The sequence below is a fragment of the Pelobates fuscus genome, chromosome 3 (genome assembly GCF_036172605.1).
Source record: "Pelobates fuscus isolate aPelFus1 chromosome 3, aPelFus1.pri, whole genome shotgun sequence".
Lineage (NCBI taxonomy): Eukaryota > Metazoa > Chordata > Amphibia > Anura > Pelobatidae > Pelobates > Pelobates fuscus.
In genome coordinates this window covers 257,870,188-257,896,384 of record NC_086319.1, presented here as the reverse complement: position 1 = coordinate 257,896,384, position 26,197 = coordinate 257,870,188, and the positions used below count along the sequence as shown (strand labels likewise).

The following is a 26,197-nucleotide window of genomic DNA, read 5'->3' as shown; positions in this document are numbered from 1 at the left end:
GCCGGATACTAGATCTGTGGCCCCTAATTCTCTCGCAGAGTGCCGTCTCTGTTTTACCTATATAGTTGAGGCCACAAGGGCATGTCAACTTATAGATAACATGATCCGTCCTGCAATGGATTCGTTGTCTGATTTTATAGATTTTACCAGTGTATGGGTGACTGAAGGTTTTGCAAGGTATGATGTGCCCACAAGTGACACATCCCAAGCACCTAACGCACCCAACATTCTTACTCTCTTTGGCTGCAGGATTATAACAATGTTGCGGATCAGTTCTCACCAACAGATCACGCAAGTTTTTGTTCCGTCTATAACAGAATAACGGTTTTTGACGTAACTCATCTGGGAGAGTGGGATCAACTTCAATTATATTCCAATTTCGACGTATGGATGATGTCAATTCCTTAGATGCAGTGTTAAAATTCATAGGAAAAATGGGTCTGGTGTTAACCATTTTTTTATTAGAGGATGTTGGTGAGGACAACGTCGTTTTAGCCTTCAATACAGCCTTATCAAGGATACTCCTAGGGTACCCGCGTGCCTGGAATTTCTTATACATGTCCCCCAATTGTAGGTCACCTTGGAAGCTTTGAGAGTTGTTACGTAATACCCTTAGAAATTGTGTATAGGGCAAAGACTCTTTAAGATGCTTTGGATGAGCACTTTCAAATCGCAGCAAAGTGTTGCGATCCGTGGATTTAGTGAACAGTTTAAATTCCAACTTCTTATTGATGTTCATAATTTCCACATCCAAAAATTGGACACTCCTCTCATCAATGTTGGCGGTCAGTCTTACCGGTGTAGGTAGCTCGTTGAGATTTTGTACAAACTGTATTGCTTCATTTTTAGAGCCTCGCCACAGAATCAAAATATCGTCGATGAATCTAAAATATTTAACAATTGAATGGCCATATTGTTGAAAGATGTGTTTCATCTCGTATTCATACATATACGCGTTAGCATACATGGGGGCCATCGCTGCCCCCATGGATGTTCCCGCTATCTGGAGGTACCATTGTGATTCAAAACGAAAATAATTGTTCTGTAAAGCAATCATAAGCAATTCCAAAGCAAACTCAATTGATGGACCTTTGTAGCTTGAAGAATGGGTGAGGAGGTCCCGCATGGCCTGCACACCTTCCTCATGTGGGATGATCGTGTACAGGCTCCCTACATCCATTGTAATGAGAACCCCATCGAATTCCTCAACTTGCTTAAGTTGTTGCAGCAGATCAGGGGTATCTCTAATGCAGGTGCTGAGGGACGTTACAGGGTCTTTGAAGATGTAGTCAAGGTACTTAGCTATGGGTTCCAGCAGGCCTTGTACTGCAGAGACTATGGGACGACCCGGCGGTGTTTTTAAATTTTTATGTATTTTTGGTAGTGTGTAAATTATCGGGGTTCTGGGATGTTTCTTTTGTAGGTATTGGAACAGGACCAGATCAATGTGTCCAGCTTGTAGACCAAATTGTAGTGTTTCACTGATTCTGTTGGCAATTAGAGTTGTGGGATCACTGTCCAGTGGTTTATAGGTATCAGTGTCCATTAATTGTTGTTTGATCTCCTTAGCATATTCAGAGTAATTCAAGATCACAATCCCACCACCCTTATCCGCCGGTCGTATTACTATCTCAGGATCCATAGCCAAGTTTTGTACCAATTCACGTTCTTTCTTTGAAAGGTTGGAATGCGTCTGTTTGTGTTTCTTCAACATAGTATCAGTTTCATTTTGGACCGTTGTTAGAAAGGATTTAATGGCCACCTGAGTTGAAGGAGGGTCAAAAGTGCTAGGTGTTCTAAATCTATAAGGTGTCCCAGTAGTTGGTGAGGGAGTCAGAGATTTTGGTTTCTGAAAAAAATCTTTCAGTCTGATAGTGCGACCAAAATTAAACAGTTCTATGTCCCATTGAAAGTGGTTGGGGGGAGTGGTAGGTATGAACGACAGACCTTTACTCAAAATATTCACCTCTAAGGGTGACAGTTCCCTTGTGGATAGGTTGAAGATTGGGATCATTTGCGTATCGGTGGTTTCCCTTTTTGACCAATGGAGACGTCCCTTGCATCCACGTCTGGTATTTGTCCTTTTGCATTTTTGAATTTGCTTCTTGTGACCGTTGTCGGTTGTTTCTCCGCACTCGATTCCCCTTCTCTGTCTAAAAAATGTACAGAGGGTCCTCGTTGACTGCCCTCACCCTCTGATGCAGACTCACCAGATGTTATATCGATGGTGGTGATATTCGGTTTCACTATTCTCTTACGGAACCTTCTCTGTTTCCCCCTCTGCTCACCTGATAGCCATCGGTAGACTGAATGTTCTTGATAGTCCAGTTGCACCCTCTCCATCTTCTGTCTCTTAAATTTGATCAGCTGGTTCTTATATTTGAGGATTTCTTCACTCAATTTCAATGCCGTATTGTTACCCTCCTGTGTATTGAGAAGTAATGCATATTCAGATTCAACATTTTGTATTTTCCTCCGAATTTCCACCAGATCCTCCTTGACATCCTGTATAGTTATAAGCATCAGGTCTAATGAACACTTATTAAGGACTGCTGTCCAGTCCCTGCAAACTTTTGCTTTTACTCTCCCAATTGTAGGGATGTTCCTCACGCGGAACCCCCTTGGTACTTGTTTCGCTCTGTGGTAGTCGGAGAGAAAAATTCCATGGAGGTCTAGATCAACCTCTTTTTTCTTCAACTTCAGAAGTTTGAAATATACATCACGTAGTGTGGTAGTGGTGGGTAACTCTATGCTGGACGTACTCCATAGTATTTCCTCAGCCTGGGCATCGCTGAATTGGAGCGTGGTGGCTTGTGGGGCACATGCCCCTGATTGCTGTAAGAAATCCTCCATCAGCTTATATATTATATTCCTAGCGAACTTGTGCACAGTTAAGTAGATAATCCTTACTAATATGCACATTCTAGGAGTAGATTTCACACAGCCCTGGTATATTAACATATAAATAAGTGTGTTCCCCCTTTGTTTATGTTTCTTTGTACATTTCCCTTCCCAGAAAATCAGCCCGGCTGCAATCAGGTTACCATGGTGACGTGTAAATAGGAAGTCCGTGGCAATGATGTATTTTGAGCCTTGACAGCACCAGTACACGGGGGATTAACCAATGAGGTAATATGCCCATGGTTGCCCAGGAAACGTGATGTGCTCGGCGAATCGGAACTCCTTATGGTGGTCACATGACCATACCCGGAAGTACATGCACAGGCAACCTGAGCAATCGGGCGGGAATGGGAAATGACAATCAGCTGTAAAAGTGAGTACTTACCTTGATTTTAGCTCCCTATATAAGTCTGTTTATGTTTTAGAATTTTGTATATGTCCTGATGAAAGCTCTGAGGGAGAGCTGAAACGTCGATATTGTACTTTGGAATAAAAGGAAAACTTCATTTGAAAATCCTAGGAGTGCTGGTATATTTTTTCTATTGCTGTGCATGAGCTACCAGAGCACCAGGTACTTTACAAATAGTGAAGAGTGCAAGAGCTGTCTGCATTTATGTTATTATTGAGGGCCTGGCTATCCCTCTCTCTATGCACCCACTAATATTATTGCAAATAACTGCAAAATTTCCCCACTATTGAAGGGAAAAGACTGTACTTTTTTGGGACATTTTTTCTTGCAAACGGCAGTACACTTGTATTTTGCCGGTAGCATTTTGTTTTAATTTTGGCATTTCTTAAAGCAACAGTATTTTTTAAGGCATACTAATAAAAGTTATTTTTTATATTGAATTGCGTCCATATGAAGAGGCTTGGAGGTGCTCACACCATCTGATACAAGTTCGCTAGGAATATAATATATAAGCTGATGGAGGATTTCTTACAGCAATCAGGGGCATGTGCCCCACAAGCCACCACGCTCCAATTCAGCGATGCCCAGGCTGAGGAAATACTATGGAGTACGTCCAGCATAGAGTTACCCACCACTACCACACTACGTGATGTATATTTCAAACTTCTGAAGTTGAAGAAAAAAGAGGTTGATCTAGACCTCCATGGAATTTTTCTCTCCGACTACCACAGAGCGAAACAAGTACCAAGGGGGTTCCGCGTGAGGAACATCCCTACAATTGGGAGAGTAAAAGCAAAAGTTTGCAGGGACTGGACAGCAGTCCTTAATAAGTGTTCATTAGACCTGATGCTTATAACTATACAGGATGTCAAGGAGGATCTGGTGGAAATTCGGAGGAAAATACAAAATGTTGAATCTGAATATGCATTACTTCTCAATACACAGGAGGGTAACAATACGGCATTGAAATTGAGTGAAGAAATCCTCAAATATAAGAACCAGCTGATCAAATTTAAGAGACAGAAGATGGAGAGGGTGCAACTGGACTATCAAGAACATTCAGTCTACCGATGGCTATCAGGTGAGCAGAGGGGGAAACAGAGAAGGTTCCGTAAGAGAATAGTGAAACCGAATATCACCACCATCGATATAACATCTGGTGAGTCTGCATCAGAGGGTGAGGGCAGTCAACGAGGACCCTCTGTACATTTTTTAGACAGAGAAGGGGAATCGAGTGCGGAGAAACAACCGACAACGGTCACAAGAAGCAAATTCAAAAATGCAAAAGGACAAATACCAGACGTGGATGCAAGGGACGTCTCCATTGGTCAAAAAGGGAAACCACCGATACGCAAATGATCCCAATCTTCAACCTATCCACAAGGGAACTGTCACCCTTAGAGGTGAATATTTTGAGTAAAGGTCTGTCGTTCATACCTACCACTCCCCCCAACCACTTTCAATGGGACATAGAACTGTTTAATTTTGGTCGCACTATCAGACTGAAAGATTTTTTTCAGAAACCAAAATCTCTGACTCCCTCACCAACTACTGGGACACCTTATAGATTTAGAACACCTAGCACTTTTGACCCTCCTTCAACTCAGGTGGCCATTAAATCCTTTCTAACAACGGTCCAAAATGAAACTGATACTATGTTGAAGAAACACAAACAGACGCATTCCAACCTTTCAAAGAAAGAACGTGAATTGGTACAAAACTTGGCTATGGATCCTGAGATAGTAATACGACCGGCGGATAAGGGTGGTGGGATTGTGATCTTGAATTACTCTGAATATGCTAAGGAGATCAAACAACAATTAATGGACACTGATACCTATAAACCACTGGACAGTGATCCCACAACTCTAATTGCCAACAGAATCAGTGAAACACTACAATTTGGTCTACAAGCTGGACACATTGATCTGGTCCTGTTCCAATACCTACAAAAGAAACATCCCAGAACCCCGATAATTTACACACTACCAAAAATACATAAAAATTTAAAAACACCGCCGGGTCGTCCCATAGTCTCTGCAGTACAAGGCCTGCTGGAACCCATAGCTAAGTACCTTGACTACATCTTCAAAGACCCTGTAACGTCCCTCAGCACCTGCATTAGAGATACCCCTGATCTGCTGCAACAACTTAAGCAAGTTGAGGAATTCGATGGGGTTCTCATTACAATGGATGTAGGGAGCCTGTACACGATCATCCCACATGAGGAAGGTGTGCAGGCCATGCGGGACCTCCTCACCCATTCTTCAAGCTACAAAGGTCCATCAATTGAGTTTGCTTTGGAATTGCTTATGATTGCTTTACAGAACAATTATTTTCGTTTTGAATTACAATGGTACCTCCAGATAGCGGGAACATCCATGGGGGCAGCGATGGCCCCCATGTATGCTAACGCGTATATGTATGAATACGAGATGAAACACATCTTTCAACAATATGGCCATTCAATTGTTAAATATTTTAGATTCATCGACGATATTTTGATTCTGTGGCGAGGCTCTAAAAATGAAGCAATACAGTTTGTACAAAATCTCAACGAGCTACCTACACCGGTAAGACTGACCGCCAACATTGATGAGAGGAGTGTCCAATTTTTGGATGTGGAAATTATGAACATCAATAAGAAGTTGGAATTTAAACTGTTCACTAAATCCACGGATCGCAACACTTTGCTGCGATTTGAAAGTGCTCATCCAAAGCATCTTAAAGAGTCTTTGCCCTATACACAATTTCTAAGGGTATTACGTAACAACTCTCAAAGCTTCCAAGGTGACCTACAATTGGGGGACATGTATAAGAAATTCCAGGCACGCGGGTACCCTAGGAGTATCCTTGATAAGGCTGTATTGAAGGCTAAAACGACGTTGTCCTCACCAACATCCTCTAATAAAAAAATGGTTAACACCAGACCCATTTTTCCTATGAATTTTAACACTGCATCTAAGGAATTGACATCATCCATACGTCGAAATTGGAATATAATTGAAGTTGATCCCACTCTCCCAGATGAGTTACGTCAAAAACCGTTATTCTGTTATAGACGGAACAAAAACTTGCGTGATCTGTTGGTGAGAACTGATCCGCAACATTGTTATAATCCTGCAGCCAAAGAGAGTAAGAATGTTGGGTGCGTTAGGTGCTTGGGATGTGTCACTTGTGGGCACATCATACCTTGCAAAACCTTCAGTCACCCATACACTGGTAAAATCTATAAAATCAGACAACGAATCCATTGCAGGACGGATCATGTTATCTATAAGTTGACATGCCCTTGTGGCCTCAACTATATAGGTAAAACAGAGACGGCACTCTGCGAGAGAATTAGGGGCCACAGATCTAGTATCCGGCTTGCCTATCGTGATGGCAAGTCGGACAAACCTGTGGCCCGACATTTTTTGGAACACCAACATCAACTATCTTCCCTGAGATGTGTGGCAATTGAACATATACCTATATCGGCCCGAGGAGGGGACAGAGGCAGATTCCTGATGCAACGCGAAATATATTGGATAACACAACTGAACACCTTGGCACCCAAGGGCCTGAACGAAAAATACTCCTTAACAGTTTTTTTGGGGTGATTTAATATGTGACGTGATTTAGACTTAGTTATATACTACTACTACTGTTAACTAAGAATTCCATATTAATAATGTTTTTAAATAATGATTCAAGGTGGGCTCGCAAAAGCAGGATTTCTTGGAATATAATAATGACTCATTCATAGAGGTAACATCAGACACTTAATTGTTAAATATGGGGATTGTAAAATAGTTTGTGGCACTTGCAATTTTTTTCACATAATAATTCCTCATATTTAATGTAATCACATTTATCAACAACTCATGCAACATTTGTTAAACACGTTTTTTTCACATATTTACATTTGCTAAGTGATTTAGCATATTTTCACTAATTTTTTGTAATATATTTACATATGTTGATTGTTTCTCATTTATTTGTATGAGCAGATTAAAATTTGCACTTTTTGTATAAGACACACTATTGTGCACAGTTAAGTAGATAATCCTTACTAATATGCACATTCTAGGAGTAGATTTCACACAGCCCTGGTATATTAACATATAAATAAGTGTGTTCCCCCTTTGTTTGTTTCTTTGTACATTTCCCTTCCCAGAAAATCAGCCCGGCTGCAATCAGGTTACCATGGTGACGTGTAAATAGGAAGTCCGTGGCAATGATGTATTTTGAGCCTTGACAGCACCAGTACACGGGGGATTAACCAATGAGGTAATATGCCCATGGTTGCCCAGGAAACGTGATGTGCTCGGCGAATCGGAACTCCTTATGGTGGTCACATGACCATACCCGGAAGTACATGCACAGGCAACCTGAGCAATCGGGCGGGAATGGGAAATGACAATCAGCTGTAAAAGTGAGTACTTACCTTGATTTTAGCTCCCTATATAAGTCTGTTTATGTTTTAGAATTTTGTATATGTCCTGATGAAAGCTCTGAGGGAGAGCTGAAACGTCGATATTGTACTTTGGAATAAAAGGAAAACTTCATTTGAAAATCCTAGGAGTGCTGGTATATTTTTTCTATTGCTGTGCATGAGCTACCAGAGCACCAGGTACTTTACAAATAGTGAAGAGTGCAAGAGCTGTCTGCATTTATATATATATATATATATATATATATATATATATATATATATATATATATATATATATATATATATATATATATACATATATATATATATATACATATACATACACACACACACACACACATACATACACATACATACACATACACATACATACATATATATTTTATTTTTTTAACACTGATTAACTTTTAATTTAATTTATTTCCATTATTTTATTTATGTCATTACAGGCAGCCCCCCTGCTGGCAATGCAGCAGGCAGCTAACCCGGCCTCACAAGGACCTCACTCTCACATGGCCGGGGGGGCTGCTGGAGGACGGACGTGCCGCGGGGGGCTCCCTGGGAGTCCCCCCAACCGCGATCGCCGGCGACCGGGTAAGTAAAAAAAAAAAAACGGAGGGCGTACTATTACGCCCGGCGGCGCTTAGAGACGCTTAAAATAGGGCGTAATGGTACGCCCTCCGGTCTTAAGGGGTTAAAAGTTACATTTTATGTATGTTTGCACTACCTACATGTGTGCCAAACACTTTAGTAACCCCAATTAAAAAAAAAAAAAAAGTCCCCCGTCCCTCCCCTTTCCAGCATCGAGGCTTCCTGGGCGCTGCTTTTTTCTCTGCCTTCTGCAACACCATGGAGGAGGCATAGAGGAGCATTGGGGGCTCAATGCATGGCAAGCACCATGCGTGCATCCAAACTTCCCCATAGGAAAACACTGAATCAATGCTTTCATATAAGGGTTCCCCCATCATGCGGAAACATCTCTATACTGGTAGTATGACAGTCACTAGGAGGATGATTTAGCCATGCAATGTAAACACTGCAGTTTCTAAAAAAAAATAATGGATTGCTTTACATTGCATGGTCAAGGGGACACTGCACCCAGACAACTGCATAGAGACGAAGTAGCGTAGGTGACTTTAGTGGTTCTTTAAGAGACTTACAATTACAGCAAAAGGGCAGATACATTGAAGAATCTGTAAAGCGGAGACAGATAATATGCATATTTCATTTGCTCTGCCTCAATTAATGAACTGGAATGACTCACTTGGTTTCCCGCCTAGGGCTGTAAAATGCAAATTGAAAGAAGGAGACCCTGGCTTACAAGTGTATATAGGTTAGTTCACTTCTTATGCAGAGTTCACATTTAAACATTTATAATTTTTTGTGACCTTGGAGATCCGAAAATCCAGATCACATTATTATATCAATATATTTTGTATATTGACACACACATATCCATACCAGGTGAGTCCTTTTTCTTTGCTTCTTCAAATGACCGTGTATACGATGCGTTTATGTAAATGGAAAGTGGCTTCTTCTTCTTCTTTCTGTACTTCTTCTTAAATTGACCTGTTATGGTGTTTATAGGTACACCACTACTTCCCTGGAAGAAAGAAGTTTTTGGTTATTCATGTTGCTTTTAGTTACACTCTTAATTCTTTATGTGTTTTACACGTTTAATCTCAAATCAGAAAGAAAATGTTGCAGAAGTTTCAAGAATTATGTAAAAATAGCTGTTTTTGCAACTACCTTGTCAATTCTCCCAATTCCAGCTTTAGTGAACAAATCATGCAGCATCAAACCGTTTGTTTGTCAAGGTCTGGACTAGGGTAAGAAAGTGTAAATACACTATGCCTAACATTAAACATATGCCAGTCATTACTGTGCGAAAGTCTGCATCTATTTTTATAGTGTAAAATGAAAGAGGTCCAGGCACTGCTTGGTTCAAGACAGGCACTTAATTGGAACCACAACAGCTGTTGTGGTTCCAATAAAGTGCCTGTCTTGAACCAAGGAGTGCCTGGACCTCTTTCATTTTACTCTATCAAATTGGGAATCTGGTGTTTGGTTCCGGTACAGCAAGCACCCTGGCTCAGACTGATGGGAGTGAGTGCAGTTCCACACACACTACAAAATGCATCTATTTTTATGTCACAAATTAAAACAACTATTCACATATATTTTCTATATTCATCTTAGATATAGTGCACTGTACATCTTTAATGTGTCTCCAAATCCCCATCATTACAGCAGAAAAAGAAATGAAAAAAAAAAAAGAAACACACTTTGGCTTCTGGAGAAGAAGCAGTCGAGCAGCTAGCAGAGTACCAATAAAAACTTAACACACACTAGCAAATACCATTTCGGTAGAACAGTTTTTTGACCAATTTTTATCTTGGGTAATGGCTTTGTGTCTCGTGTATGCCAACGATGGCCTTGAGTTTGGATCCCAAGTGGAGTTTCTAGGCGCTGGAAGAAGACTGGGAGGTATACCACATCCTGAATTTGATCCAAATCCATTTGAAGCTTCAAAACCTGAGTGGAATGGAAGTCTAAGAAAGAAAATATAGGATTATAAGAGGCACCTTAAAAAAATGTTTTTTTTGCTCTTTTTTTTCCCCAGTTGTAGATTGCCAACCCATAAACATACAGGAAAATAACTCAAGGGAAGAATTTAAATGGCACAATAGGCCAGAGACCCATAGGTAAAGCAGCTTAACACAATAAATACTGGACTGAATACACAAAGTGCAAGTGCAAATAGAAATTAAAGTGCACAAGTTGAACCACTTGATAATCCAAGTAAAAACACAGTTCAGATAATAAAGCCAGCACTTGATAATCCAAGTAAAGACACAGTATTGCACAAATAGTAAGGCCAGCACATATGCTAAAAAAACGCTGATACCAAATTGCAGGGCCTCCTGATATGCTCAACGCGTTTCGTCTTGCGACTTCCTCAGGAGCATCTTCTCTCTTCAGAAACCTTTTCCTTTTTGAATCCGCCGGTCTGGAAACGTCATTCTCAATGCGCGCGCCGCATCACGTGCGCCGTCATACGTCATGACGCACGTGTGATCGGCCTGCGCATGTGCAACCAAGCTGGAACGCAGAATATCTTTATTGGTACTTTACACAGTCGCACAAAGGACGTTCTATAGAAAACGTCCATAAATGACGTGGTCTGAGTGTACAGATCCTGCCTACCCCCCAGCTGGCCCCTAGCATTCAGTACCAACAGCCTAAGGGGAAGTATAAATAATACCAGTTAAGGAAAAAAGGAGAAGAATATAAAATAAATATAAAAATATATACATGAATGTAAATAGATACATGTGGTGGGTGGAAGAGAAGTCTATTTATATTCCCAATAGGTAACACAAAAACATACAAAGTACATTAATTGTTCTATAAATACATCAAAGGTAGAGACATTAAAAAAATGTATACATATAACGGTACACAATAAGAGCATCGTATAAAGGGACATCAAAGTCCATAGAAGAATCTTCAGACTAACGAAAGTCATCTTTCACATGAATATTCCTTCTTACAAGGATTAACTGAACAAAATGAATGAACAAGAAAACAATGAAGGCAAATATAAAATGTATATACCGTATATACTCGAGTATAAGCCGAGTTTTTCAGCACATTTTTTGTGCTGAAAAACCCCAACTCGGCTTATACTCGAGTCAGTGTCTGTATTATGTCAATTTACATTGCCATAATACAGACTGGGGGCTGGCAGCAAGCGCTTACCTCTCCTGCAGCTCCTGTCAGCTCCCTTCTCCTCCGCGCCAGTCCGTTCAGCACCTCTGTCAGCTCCCAGTGTAAGTCTCACGAGAGCCGCGGGGTCATAGTGCGGCTCTCGCGAGACTTACACTGTGAGCTGACAGAAGAGCTGCATGGATGGGCGCGGAGGAGAAGGGAGCTGACAGGAGCTGCAGGAGAGGTAAGTGCTTCCGGCCAGCCCCCTCCACTAAACTGCCAATGCCACTGGACCACCAGGGAGTGAGAGCCCCCCTCCCTGCCATGTATCAAGCAGGGAGGGGGGACGGAAAAAAAAAATGAATAATAATAATAAAATAATTATAATTTAAAAAAAATTAATATAACAAAAAAAACTATTAAAATAAAATACAAAAATAATAAAAATGCCCACCCCCACCAAGGCTCTGCATCACACACTCAAACACTGCACTCATACACACACTGTAAATAAATATTCAATTAATATAATTTTTTTAGGATCTAATTTTATTTAGAGATTTACCCGTAGCTGCTGCATTTCTCACCCTAGTCTTATACTCGAGTCAATAAGTTTTTTGGGGTAAAATTAGGGGCCTCGGCTTATATTCGGGTCGGCTTATACTAGAGTATATACGGTATAAAAAAAATATATATATAAAAATATATATACATAACAGTATAAAAAGGCATCAATTGCTCTCGACCCCAAAACAACAAACATGCATAAAAATTACTTCATAAAAAAGGATTTATTTATTTTATATTCTTCTCCTTTTTTCCTTAACTGGTATTATTTATACTTCCCCTTAGGCTGTTAGTACTGAATGTTAGGGGTCAGCTGGGGGGGGTAGTCAGGATCTGTACACTCAGACTGCATCATTTATGGACGTTTTCTTTAGAACGTCCTTTGTGCGACTGTGCTTGGTTGCACATGCGCAGGCCGATCACGCGTGCGTCATGACGTATGACGGCGCACGTGATGCGGCGCGCGCATTGAGAATGACGTTTCCAGACCGGCGAATTCAAAAAGGAAAAGGATTCTGAAGAGAGAAGATGCTCCTGAGGAAGTCGCAAGACGAAACGCGTTGAGCATATCAGGAGGCCCTGCAATTTGGTATCAGCGTTTTTTTAGCATATGTGCTGGCCTTACTATTTGTGCAATACTGTGTCTTTACTTGGATTATCAAGTGCTGGCTTTATTATCTGAACTGTGTTTTTACTTGGATTATGAAGTGGTTCAACTTATGCACTTTAATTTCTATTTGCACTTTTACTTTGTGTATTCAGTCCAGTATTTATTGTGTTAAGCTGCTATACCTATGGGTCTCTGGCCTATTGTGGCATTTATATATACATTCTAATTGCACATGTTTTGTGCTATGAATTGTGGATTTTTTATTTAATAAATTCTTGATCTAATTTTTCCTTCTTTACCCCCATATATATTATTCATATAGTGACTGTGGCGCCCTGTGCTTCTTTGTTTAGAGGCTGGATTAACCCTTAATGTAAACATAGACGTTTCTCTGAAACGTCTATGTTTACAGCTGTAGGGTTAAAACTAGATGGACCTGGCACCCAGAACACTTCATTGAGCTGAAGTGGTTTGGGTGCCTATAGTGGTCCTTTAACAATACCAGCTGATTACCGGCATGAAAAAAGGCCATTAAAGGAGACCTAATTCAGGAATGCAAGATAACATTAAAGCTGCTCACAGAACAGTAAAATGTACTACACACTTTCACCAGAGACCCTTACAGTACTTGCAGCTGGCTTAAGGCAGTGGTTTCCAAACCAGTCCTAAAGGAATGACTACCAGTCCGGGATTTAGGGATGCCCAATTGTGTCCAAGGTGTTTTTTTTTTTTTTGTTTTTTTTTTTTTTTTGTTTTTTTTTTTTTTTATTCTTTATTTTTGTTGTGCATGGAGGTACAAAGCGCATTTAAACGCCACAACAGCGTACAGATATATTTAAACATAGATTAAACAGTGGCTTGGAAGATTTTGCACAATTTTAGGTTTTTAAACGTAACATGCTATGCAGACATGTCTAAACGATATCTATTTGTTTGTGTTCGAGCTTGCTTACGGCATCCTGATATCGTTGTCATGCAGAGGTTAAACATTAGAATAAAAATAAAACAAAATTAGTATACTAGCTTGAGGCATCACGTAAAATCAACAAGTTTTTAACTTATGATAGATAACAATGAGACAGAATTCGCCTGCCATGTTTTCACCACACATACATAGTAAATTAAACTAGCTGTTCACGACACTTTGCAAGTTGGATTGGTATAACCTACGTGTATAGTCATGATGCCTGAGTCTTTAAACGACTATGCTTGTTCTAAGTGGTGTGCGTTTAATTGTACGTAGATTTAAAGATTGCACAGAGACCCACAGACCAATGCACAAGTGTGAATATTCTTAATTTGCTGAGAGATGAATCAGAGATGTGTTTTTAGCTAACAAGCTTAAGTAGTGTAACTTTAATGCGTCAATTCAAGTGTAAATGTATCCTGCAAGCCGTCCTGTCTCACCTGTTGACCAGGTCAGCAGCAACATAGCTAAATACCCGAAGAGCAGTAAAAACGCTAAAGACATCATTTGGCTAGCACATCTGTATCTCATGTGAGGTGGAAGAGTTGGAACCCTCATGGAGAACATAGAGTGAAAAGATTCTGTTAATAGCCAGCGGGTGTACATAGATTAACTATAGGTGAGTTAAAAAGTCACGCTTGCAGTACTAGAGCAGCATTTATATAGATTAATTAGACTATACAGACTTAAGTAGATTGTCATTACGTCGTTATTGAGCTTACTGACTGTTTAAGCTAACATATGCTACATACTAGTGACTGCAGTAAATAAGTATGCTTATTTTATCCCGCTAAATACCACATTACCATTCAAGTAGTTGATAACTGCTAGTGATAAAGTTTTGCATGCTAGTTGTTAAGCTCTTCTGAGGCTGACTGCAATAATGAGTAAACATCTGTCTTGGCTGCCTAAACTTAGTGAGAGTGGTTGCAGGTTATGCTGGGCTAGAGCTAGTGAATGAGTGGCTATATTAAACTCTAAAGCAGCCTTAACACTTAGGATTAGACTGTAAAATGTCCACCCTAGGTGGGTTCCACGTCGGCCAGGCGAAGGTCTGTGTGTGATGAAATACAGATACAGAGTCTAGCATCAGGGAGCTCTGTTGTTGCTTTTAGCCCCTGCCACACTTCGCCACGATAGAGCAGTCCTTTAATTCTGGGTACTCCACTGGTGTGGTGATGGCAGTGTGTTGGAGTAGCAGCCCGGCTGTCTGTATGCTTTACAGCGTCTTCCGTCATGGTGTAAATTGCGGCATGGATAGCTCTCCGTGTGGGAAATTGGTTCTTCGGCACGTCTGAGGTGGCTATGCTTACTCGTGTGCCGTCCGTGTGGTCCCTGGCAATGCAGGTACTGGCTTGTTGTGCATCATTCTCTTTTGTTGGTTTCAGACCCGCCGTGGAGCTGGGTCGGAGCCCCAGAGCACAGAGGTTAGCTATCCCGTCGGGGCGCCTGAGCACGGGTTCACCTCTGGGCGCAGTGGGTGACAGGCCAGCATGTGCTTGTGAGTGCTTCGCGTTGGGGCACTGGGTTGTTGCAGGCTGTCGGCGCGCGTGGCGTCCGCCATCTTAAGGTTGAGGCCGCAGCTTGTGGTGGTGAAGCTACTAGGTCTTGGGTGGCCTGTTGTTGTTGCCACTGGACCGGGATCACCCCCCCGGCCCAGAGGGGGGGGAACGGGGCCAGGTCTGCGCCGATCCGGACCTCCGGTCGGGTGCTGCTGGGCAGGATAGCGGGGCAGCGGCCGTCCGCTCCGCTCACCGCCTGAGAAGGCCCCATCTTGGGGAACGAAGTCCTCTCCCCCAGGGGACTGTAGCTCGGGCAGCCAGCCTCTCCCTGGGGTCAGTGCCCCTTTTGTTCCGGAGATCCATGCTGCCGGTCTGTGTTTTCGAGAGAAAAACATGTTTTTTTAGGGTGAGAGAGTAGTAGTTTTCAGGAGCTGCTCAAGCTGCGACCGTCCAGCTCGGCGGACCGGCCCCGCCCCCCCAAGGTGTTTTTTAGAGAGAAAAAACAAAAAACAAAAAAACAACACCTTCACACAACTGGGTAATCGCTAAATCCTGGACTGGTAGGTGTGCCATGAGGACTGGTTTGGAAACCACTGGCTTATGATTTACTTATCCTCATGTCCTAAAATGTACTGCTTGGTGAATAAATCTATAATACGATGAGAAAGAAAGTAACAATACAGAACAAAAAAGATGCAGGGTCTACAAAGCCCAGCCACTGATCACTGACCTGTCTGAAGAGTATCTATTGTCATGGACTGGCATTCCAAAATTTCCAGCTTGACTCCATGAAAAATTATTCACATTTCCAAACGGAGGGAGATTAAAACCTTACAAGAAATAAGGAGAGAAAACACAAAAATGTTGACAAATCAGCCGTCACAATAATAAGAGGCAGCTTATATGGAGAACAGCATTTTACCTTTGTCTTCCATAGGAGTGATTTGGTATGTTAGTGTTTCCTTTCTGATAAACTGTAATTTTTCTGTTCATTTTGTGTTGTATTGTCAGAAGTACCAATGACTTTTGTAACTAAACAAAACTGCTATGAAGTTGACAATTGCATTACAATAAAACATGATTTATAAAAGAGGTGTAGCTATTGCTGCATGGACAGAAACAAAAGTAATTAAACTCCTAAATGTCAGGGTATTGAGCAATGAGACTGCAGGGACAAGCATGGTGTATACACCAAGACCATTTTATTAAGCTTAAGTTGTTTTGGTGGTTAGAGTATCTCTTTAAACCAAAAACATCCATTTCTGTCTACGCATCCCTTTCCCAACAGGGGAGAAGCATCATATAGAAACAGACTGTGAAGACAGATAAGAACCATTCGGCACATCTAGTCTGCACAATTTTATAAATACTTTCATTAGTTTATGGACTTATCTTATAGCTAGGGTAGCCTTATGCCTATCCCACGCATGCTCAACTTAACTGAGGTCTCACCAATGTTCTGTACAATGGCATGAGCATTTCTACTCAGCCAACCTCTCCCTATACAACCAAGCATTCTGCTAGCATTCCCTGCTGCTCTATTACATTGTCTGCCTACCTTTAAGTCATCAGAAATAATCACCCCTAAATCCCATTCCTCAGATATTGAGGTTAGGACTCTATCAAATATTCTGTACTCTGCCCTTGGGTTTTTACATCCAAGGTGCATTATTTTGCACTTATCCACAATAAAGGTCAGTTGCCACAACTATGACCATTTTTCTAGTTTACCTAAATCATTTGCCATTTGGCTTATCCCTCCTGGAACATCAAACCTGTTACATATCTTAGTGTCATCAGCAAAAAGACACACCTTACCATCAAGACCTTCTGAAATATCACTAATAAAAATATTAAAGAGAATGGGTCCAAGTACAGATCCCTGAGGTACCCCACTGGTAACTAGATATTGCTTGGAATATACTCCATTGACTACAACCATCTGTTGCCTGTCACTCAGCCAATGCCTTACCCATTCAACAATATTGGAATCCAAACTTAAATATTGCAGTTTATTGATGAGCCTTTTGTGTGCAACAGTGTCAATAACCTTACTGAAATCTAGGTAACCAATGTCTACTGCACCACCCTGATCTATTATTTTAGTTGCCCAATCAGAAAAATCAATGAAATTAGTTTGGCATGATCTCCCTGAAGTAAACCCATGTTGTCTCTGATCTTGAAATCCATGTGTTTTTAGATGTTCAACAATCCTATCCTTTAACATGGTTTCCATTACTTTCCCCACTACTGAAGTAAGGCTTGCTGGCCTTTAGTTGCCCGACTCCTCCCTACTACCTTTTCTTGTGAATGGGCATAACATTCGCTAACTTACAATCTTCTGGGACTAGTCCTGTTAACAATAATTGGTTAAATAAATCTGTCAATGGCCCTTTTTGCAACTATCATCATAACAACCAAGCGTTCCTCTCCATACTGCTACTGCAAATCACTTAAATCCTGGTCCAGACTAATAAATAATTTTACACTTATTCTCTGTGTTTTCGTAGGTCTGAATTATATATATTTCAAATGCAGTATGAAATGTGTAATTTCTTACCTTGCCATCGCACAGAAGTTTCCATATAAGATGCTAAAAAAAAAGTGTAAAAATAAAAATACCATTAGCAACTTTGTAAACAAGTCATAATATAACATGTGATGGACTATGCACAGCCTGTGTGTCATTTTAAAGTGGCTGTCACTTTTGAACATTTCCCAAAGTCTTAGTCTAAAACTCTACGAAATACTCAAATTGAATGTATTGCAATTTGACTAAAATTCCATCACAATCAAAAGATATCTGAAGACAAAGCATGGACAGCTTTGTCTTAAGTTCAAAGTTTAAGTTGCCAACTGTTGCCTCCACTGTTAAGTTTCATAATCACCACAGTCATCTATAGGAACGCTTGTGCAAAAATGTCTTGTTTCCCACATCAGAAGAGTTGATCTATAGAGAATGCTGTGGCCCCCCTCAACAGACCCAAGATTAAAACAACCAAGTAATCAGAGAGAAAATAAACACCCAAAAAACTATGCATAATAATAAATAAAAAAAATAAACAAAGCACCACAAATGCCACTTAAAGGATTCACAGGCATTTCATCAGAGACATAAAATGCTTAACCATCATTGTAGTAGTGTCTTCCCTCTGTTGTACAACCCCAGCCACAAATTTTAAATCAGGAAACAAAGATATTGTTTTTTTTCTATGCACAATTTAGGCGTTATTTTGCTCTCGAATAGCTGGGCTGTCTTAATCTTGGAAAGATGCAATACTGGTTCAGAAACTGGTACACCCCCAGTACATTAGAGTATTAGGACAACTTATATTATCCTCCACAGACATATGTGTTGTACTCTTGCTCATATGTAAAAATAAATGCTATTAACAGGCCTCCTGGCAGACAAGTGCAAGGCAGAGCTTCAGTTAAGTGTCTACCTTTTGCACCTCCTGCCCCACTCCCACAATCACCTCAGCACAAGTGTTCCACTTGTGGGCATATTATTATTTTATATAGTGCCATCAAATTCCGTAGTGCTGTACAATGGATGCAAAGCAAACTCTGCAACCCCCTTAATTGACAGAGCTGCTTTAATGATTTTAGTGCCAGAAGAAAGGAAATTAAGAGGATATAAAAATACTAAATCATTTTAAAAGCTTACGCAAAAGTATTAAATCAAGGCCAAAAATAGAAACATTTATATGCGGTGATTATACTGACAACTTCACTGCACCATAACAAAACATGTGCAGTAGTTATTCTGCTTGAATTGTAATTTTAAGACATAGTCCCCATTACCTTGTGGATGCACCATAGTGTTCCACTTTCCAAACCCTAAACATGCAAAAAGAAAAAAAAAAAAAAGTATTAGCTGATGAGTCTACACAGATAGCATTGTAAACTCTAAAGACATGAGAGGTACATTTTAAACAGTAGCAGAATAATTCAATACATTCAGAAACTTTCTACATACTGGATAATAAATCACAGCTTCCATAGAACAATAATATTGAATGTGCAATACTCATTTTACAGGAGTATGCGCTTAGTCTACTTTGTTTAACCCCTTAGTGACCACATCGTTTTCCAATTTTCTTACCGTTAAGGACCAGGGCTCTTTTTACATTTTTGCGGTGTGTGTGTGTTTAGCTGTAATTTTCCTCTTACTCATTTACTGTACCCACACATATATACCGTTTTTTCTCACCATTAAATGGTCTTTCTAAAGATACCATTTATTTTCATCAGATATCATGGACTATAAAAATAAAAAAATAAACACACTTTCTAACTTTGACCCCCCAAATCTGTTGCGCATCGCATCTACAACTGCCAAAAACATCCTTGCTAAATAGTTTCTAAATTTTGTTCTGAGTTTAGAAATACCCAATGTTAACATGTTTCTTTTTTTTTTTTTTGCAAGTCATAGGGCAATAAGTACAAGTAGCACTTTGCTATTTCCAAACCATTTTTTCCCCATAATTTACTAAAGTTACATTGTAACACTATCTCTCAGGAGTCCCTGAATAACCCTTCACATGTGTATATATCTATATATTTATTTTAAAGGACCACTAAAGTGCCAGGAAAACATACTTGTTTTCCTGGCACTATAGGGTCTCTAGGTCCCCCTCCCGTCGGGCTCTAGGGGGAGAAAGGTGTTAATCCCCGGCAGTGGGGACTCTCCGCCTCTTTTCCCCCATCATCGGCATCATTCTCAATGCTTTCCTATGGACGCTGGCATTATCTCACTGTGAAAATCACAGTGAGAAGCACGGAAGCACTTCTAGCGGCTGTCAAAGAGACAGCCACTAGAGGCAGTTTCTCTGAAACTGCTATGTTTACAGCAGGAAGGGTTAATCCTAGATGGACCGGGCACCCAGACCACTTCATTGAGCTGAAGTGGTCTGGGTGCCTGTAGTGGTCCTTTAAAAGAAGACAACCTAAGGTATTAAACTTGGGGTATTTTGACTCTTCATGCGGTTTACCACCAATTTAGGCCAAATTAAAAATAAAATAATTGGTGATGTTTTTGACGCACATAACTAAAAAATACATGTACTAGGAACTTTAAGGGTTACTGCCAAAGAACACCCCAATATGAGTTCAGCAACATCTCCGGAGTACAGCGATAGCAGCCATGTAAAGGTGTGTCGGGTTCTCTGGGGTGTAAAAGACCTTATTTGGAGGGTGCGCATTCCAGTTTTCCAACTTGGAATTTTCACAGCTGGTCATCATGCAGCCATGTCCTATTGGGGACATTTTTGAAGCAGCCCAATGTAATTTACCCCCATCAAACCATATATTTTTGAGAAGTAGACACTCTAGGGTATTTCAAGTGGTGGTATTTTAACACTTTCCATGCACTAATTCTACCACCAGTCTTTGTCAAACTTTTCCATTTATGTGTTACTGACAAAGAACACCCCAATATGTGTTCGGCAACATCTGAGTACAACAGTATCCCCAATATACAGGTTTTATGGGTTTTTGCAAACTTACAGGGGTCAAATGTAGTACTTTTCTCTTTTCCATGTTTGCACACTGAAATTTTCCAGATTGGTTTGCTGGGCCTATGTTGCCTTTGAGACACTTTGATGATGCTTGGAGCACACGGGTGGAAAACCCACAAAGTGCTTTTTTTAAAAATATCATTATGTACAAACATATTTCCCCACACTGTGAATACAGGCAGTATTCAGCTATTCTGCTGCAGACTTAGTTAGCGCATCTCAGGCCCAAATCCCGGACCTATAGACAAGACACTTCAACACAGATACAGAAGTGGTTTATTGCCTGTGGACGATTTGCTCAAATGCTCTTCCTGTATACAGGCAGTTCTGGTCGATTGATATGGTAGCCTTCCGGTGGCCATTATATCCCAAAACCCAATCCTATACCTCCGATATTCCAAACAGACAAAGAGGGACACTTTAATTTTAGGGTTGTGGCCTGGGGCATGGCTGTTCTGTATAATATTAGGTGAATAATCTTTTATGCAACTAAAATGTAATTGCAAACAAGAACAATGTATCGTTTTACACAGACTGATTTCTATGCACATTTATTGTAGTTTAAAGACACATTACTGTCAGTATTATTGCTGTGGAGCTCTGTTATATATACACACACACACACACACACACACGACATACAAACAGTAAGGAGCTCCTAGAAAGAAGGGACAAAGGGATTTGCATCCTAAATAGGGACAGTTGGGATGTAAGCAACCCTAAGGAATCTGTTCCCTCAGTGTCATTGAAAGGACAGGGGTCAGGTGCCTACACACCTTTATACTTGTATTTGATTAAACAGTGCAGAGATCCAGTCAGCCTCGTTTCTTGCAGTTATGGCATAGATGCCCACACATTTTGCTCATATCCAGTTACATATCTGTGTAGCAGAGCCCATATCCTCATATACGTACATTCTAATAAAAAAAAAAAGAGAGAGAGAGAGGCCACCCAGCTCTCTTACATACAGCACTAATAATGATGTTATCAGGGAGGTAGACAGCATGGCCAGTGATAGGATAGCTTTCCTGCATACAGTTATATGCCCAGTGATAGGATAGCTCTCCCGCATACAGTTATATGCCCAGTAATAGGATAGCTCTCCCGCATACAGTTGTATGGCCAGTGATAGGATAGCTCTCCCGCGTACAGTTGTATGGCCAGTGATAGGATAGCTCTCCCGCGTACAGTTGTATGGCCAGTGATAGGATAGCTCTCCCGCGTACAGTTGTATGGCCAGTGATAGGATAGCTCTCTCGCGTACAGTTGTATGGCCAGTGATAGGATAGCTCTCCCGCGTACAGTTGTATGGCCAGTGATAGGATAGCTCTCCCGCATACAGTTATAGGGCCAGTGATAGGATAGCTCTCCTGCATACAGTTGTTGATAGGATAGCTCTCCTGCATACAGTTATTTATAGGATAGCTTCCCTGCATACAGTTATTTATAGGATAGCTCTCCTGCATACAGTTATTTATAGGATAGCTCTCCTGCATACAGTTATTGATAGCATAGCTCTCCTGCATACAGTTATTGATAGCATAGCTCTCCCGCATACAGTTGTATGGCCAGTGATAGGATAGCTCTCCCGCGTACAGTTGTATGGCCAGTGATAGGATAGCTCTCCCGCGTACAGTTGTATGGCCAGTGATAGGATAGCTCTCCCGCGTACAGTTGTATGGCCAGTGATAGGATAGCTCTCCCGCGTACAGTTGTATGGCCAGTGATAGGATAGCTCTCCCGCGTACAGTTGTATGGCCAGTGATAGGATAGCTCTCCCGCGTACAGTTGTATGGCCAGTGATAGGATAGCTCTGCCGCGTACAGTTATAGGGCCAGTGATAGGATAGCTCTCCCGCGTACAGTTGTATGGCCAGTGATAGGATAGCTCTCTCGCGTACAGTTGTATGGCCAGTGATAGGATAGCTCTCCCGCGTACAGTTGTATGGCCAGTGATAGGATAGCTCTCCCGCATACAGTTATAGGGCCAGTGATAGGATAGCTCTCCTGCATACAGTTGTTGATAGGATAGCTCTCCTGCATACAGTTATTTATAGGATAGCTTCCCTGCATACAGTTATTTATAGGATAGCTCTCCTGCATACAGTTATTTATAGGATAGCTCTCCTGCATACAGTTATTGATAGCATAGCTCTCCCGCATACAGTTATTGATAGCATAGCTCTCCCGCATACAGTTATTGATAGCATAGCTCTCCCGCATACAGTTGTATGGCCAGTGATAGGATAGCTCTCCCGCGTACAGTTGTATGGCCAGTGATAGGATAGCTCTCCCGCGTACAGTTGTATGGCCAGTGATAGGATAGCTCTCCCGCGTACAGTTGTATGGCCAGTGATAGGATAGCTCTCCCGCATACAGTTATAGGGCCAGTGATAGGATAGCTCTCCTGCATACAGTTGTTGATAGGATAGCTCTCCTGCATACAGTTGTTGATAGGATAGCTTCCCTGCATACAGTTATTTATTGGATAGCTCTCCTGCATACAGTTATTGATAGCATAGCTCTCCTGCATACAGTTATTGATAGCATAGCTCTCCCGCATACAGTTGTATGGCCAGTGATAGGATAGCTCTCCCGCGTACAGTTGTATGGCCAGTGATAGGATAGCTCTCCCGCGTACAGTTGTATGGCCAGTGATAGGATAGCTCTCCCGCGTACAGTTATAGGGCCAGTGATAGGATAGCTCTCCTGCATACAGTTGTTGATAGGATAGCTCTCCTGCATACAGTTATTGATAGCATAGCTCTCCTGCATACAGTTATTGATAGCATAGCTCTCCCGCATACAGTTGTATGGCCAGTGATAGGATAGCTCTCCCGCGTACAGTTGTATGGCCAGTGATAGGATAGCTCTCCCGCGTACAGTTGTATGGCCAGTGATAGGATAGCTCTCCCGCATACAGTTATAGGGCCAGTGATAGGATAGCTCTCCTGCATACAGTTGTTGATAGGATAGCTCTCCTGCATACAGTTATTTATAGGATAGCTTCCCTGCATACAGTTATTTATTGGATAGCTCTCCTGCATACAGTTATTGATAGCATAGCTCTCCTGCATACAGTTATTGATAGCATAGCTCTCCTGCATACAGTTATTGATAGCATAGCTCTCCCGCATACAGTTGTATGGCCAGTGATAGGATAGCTCTCCCGCGTACAGTTGTATGGCCAGTGATAGGATAGCTCTCCCGCGTACAGTTGTATGGCCAGTGATAGGATAGCTCTCCCGCGTACAGTTGTATGGCCAGTGATAGGATAGCTCTCCCGCGTACAGTTGTATGGCCAGTGATAGGATAGCTCTCCCGCGTACAGTTATAGGGCCAGTGATAGGATAGCTCTCCTGCATACAGTTATTTATAGGATAGCTCTCCTGCATACAGTTGATAGGATAGCTCTCCTGCATACAGTTATTTATAGGATAGCTTCCCTGCATACAGTTATTTATTGGATAGCTCTCCTGCATAGTTATTTATAGGATAGCTCTCCTGCATAGTTATTTATAGGATAGCTCTCCTGCATACAGTTATTGATAGCATAGCTCTCCTGCATACAGTTATTGATAGCATAGCTCTCCTGCATACAGTTATTGATAGCATAGCTCTCCTGCATACAGTTATTGATGGCATAGCTCTCCTGCATACAGTTATTGATAGCATAGCTCTCCTGCATACAGTTATTGATAGCATAGCTCTCCTGCATACAGTTATTGATAGCATAGCTCTCCTGCATACAGTTATTGATAGCATAGCTCTCCTGCATACAGTTATTGATAGCATAGCTCTCCTGCATACAGTTATTGATAGCATAGCTCTCCTGCATACAGTTATTGATAGCATAGCTCTCCTGCATTCAGTTGTTCAGGGATTTAAAGAGCTCTGCGCCTTGCTGCCACAACGTGAGCTCACATCCTTCTTCCCAGGTCATCAAGCCCCGCCCTCGCTGGTTATCCACACGCCTGGCGGAAGGTTTCATTACAATCTATATAACTCACCCCTGTAACAATCCATCGTCTTTCCGGGTGACAAGTGAGCGGTGCGAGTCTTCCACCCTGAGAGCCACACACGGGGAACGCCTCGTCGCTTCCGCTACACGTTCTATTGGCTGGTTGCTCGCTCGGGGCTAAGCGGCGAATTAATGAAAGCTCGCACGCTATTGGCTCAGCGATCGACGTGACGTCAAAGAAGGGCAAGAGAGAGGGCGACGCCATTTCTCTTGCGGTAAAGTAAAGCAAAGCTAAGCGACTCCATTTTGTAATCGAGAAGGTTAGGGCACTTATACAGTTAGAGTAGTACTAAGCATTTGGTCAGGGGTAGGGCTGATGTAGTGTTAGAGGGGATTGATAAACGGTTAGCATTAAAGGACCACTCTAGGCACCCAGACCACTTCAGCTTAATGAAGTGGTCTGGGTGCCAGGTCCAGCTAGGGTTAACCCATTTTTTTTATAAACATAGCAGTTTCAGAGAAACTGCTATGTTTATTAACCCCTTCAGGACGGAGTCAATAGTGCACGTTCTGATCAAAACAAAACGTAAACAAAAACTGGAATTTGCGCTACATGTCTGTTCACCCGTAGTTCCCCTCTTTCAAATTATATATCATTTTGTTCAGGAGAAACAGGGCTTTAATCTATCATTAACTATTCATATATGGAACATAATTTATTATGAATAAAATTAAAAAAAATGTGAGAAAATAAGATTTTTTTTTAAATTTGCATTTCCGTCTGACATTTTAACTGTGAATGTCATAACACTGCACATATTTGTAATCAGCGATGTCTCACGAGTACAACAGTACCCCCCATTAACAGGTTTTATGTTGTTTTGGAAAGTTACAGGGTCAAATATAGAACATTCCATTTTCAAATTGAAACTTTCCAGATTAGTAATGTTACCTTTGAGACGGAGTGGTAGCCCAGGAATGAGAATTACCCCCATAATGGCATACCATTTGAAAAAGTAGACAAGCCAAGGTATTGAAAGTGTCGTATGTTTAGTCTTTTTTAGTAGCCACTTAGTCACAAACACTGGCCAAAGTTAGCGTTCATATTTGTTTTTGTGTGAAAAAAGCAAAAAACAAATATTTGGCCAGTGTTTGTGACTAAGTGGCTACTAAGAAAGACTGGACATACCCCACTTGCAATACCTCGGGTTGTCTACTTTTGCAAATGGTATGCCATCATGGGGGTAATTCTCATTCCTGGGCTACCATACGCTCTCAAACGCAACATAACCAATCTGGCAAATTTCAATGTGAAAAAAATGAAATGCAAGCCTTATATGTAACTCTCTAACTTTCCAAAACACCATGAAACCTGTACATGGGGGGTACTGTTATTCTCAGGGGGCTTCACTAAACACAAATATTAGTGTTTTAAAACAGTAAAACATATTACAACAATAATATAGACCATAAAAGTGCAGTTCGCTTGTAAAAAATGTGAAAAACGTCACTTTTACTTAAAATATCATCGTTGTAATACAATTTACCAGTTTGAAACACTAATATTTGAGTTCAGCGAAGTCTCCCGAGTAAAACAGTACCCCCTATGTACA

The 26,197-nt window shown here is 41.2% G+C and overlaps 1 protein-coding gene across 1 annotated transcript in view; it reads right to left on the bottom strand.

The window, feature by feature from the left end:
- The window catches only part of LOC134602921 (A-kinase anchor protein 8-like), a 62,831-nt gene extending 38,073 nt beyond the window's left edge, over nt 1-24,758 (bottom strand). The window contains exons 1-6 of the mRNA XM_063448397.1: nt 24,634-24,758; nt 18,910-18,945; nt 17,666-17,698; nt 15,836-15,935; nt 10,108-10,300; nt 9,210-9,351 (exon numbers count right to left, since the gene is read on the bottom strand). Coding sequence (XP_063304467.1) covers nt 9,210-9,351; nt 10,108-10,300; nt 15,836-15,935; nt 17,666-17,698; nt 18,910-18,945; nt 24,634-24,649 — 520 coding nt within the window. The 5' untranslated portion in view covers nt 24,650-24,758. The remainder of the gene's footprint in view (nt 1-9,209; nt 9,352-10,107; nt 10,301-15,835; nt 15,936-17,665; nt 17,699-18,909; nt 18,946-24,633) is intronic.
- Nucleotides 24,759-26,197: the final 1,439 nt, after the last annotated feature.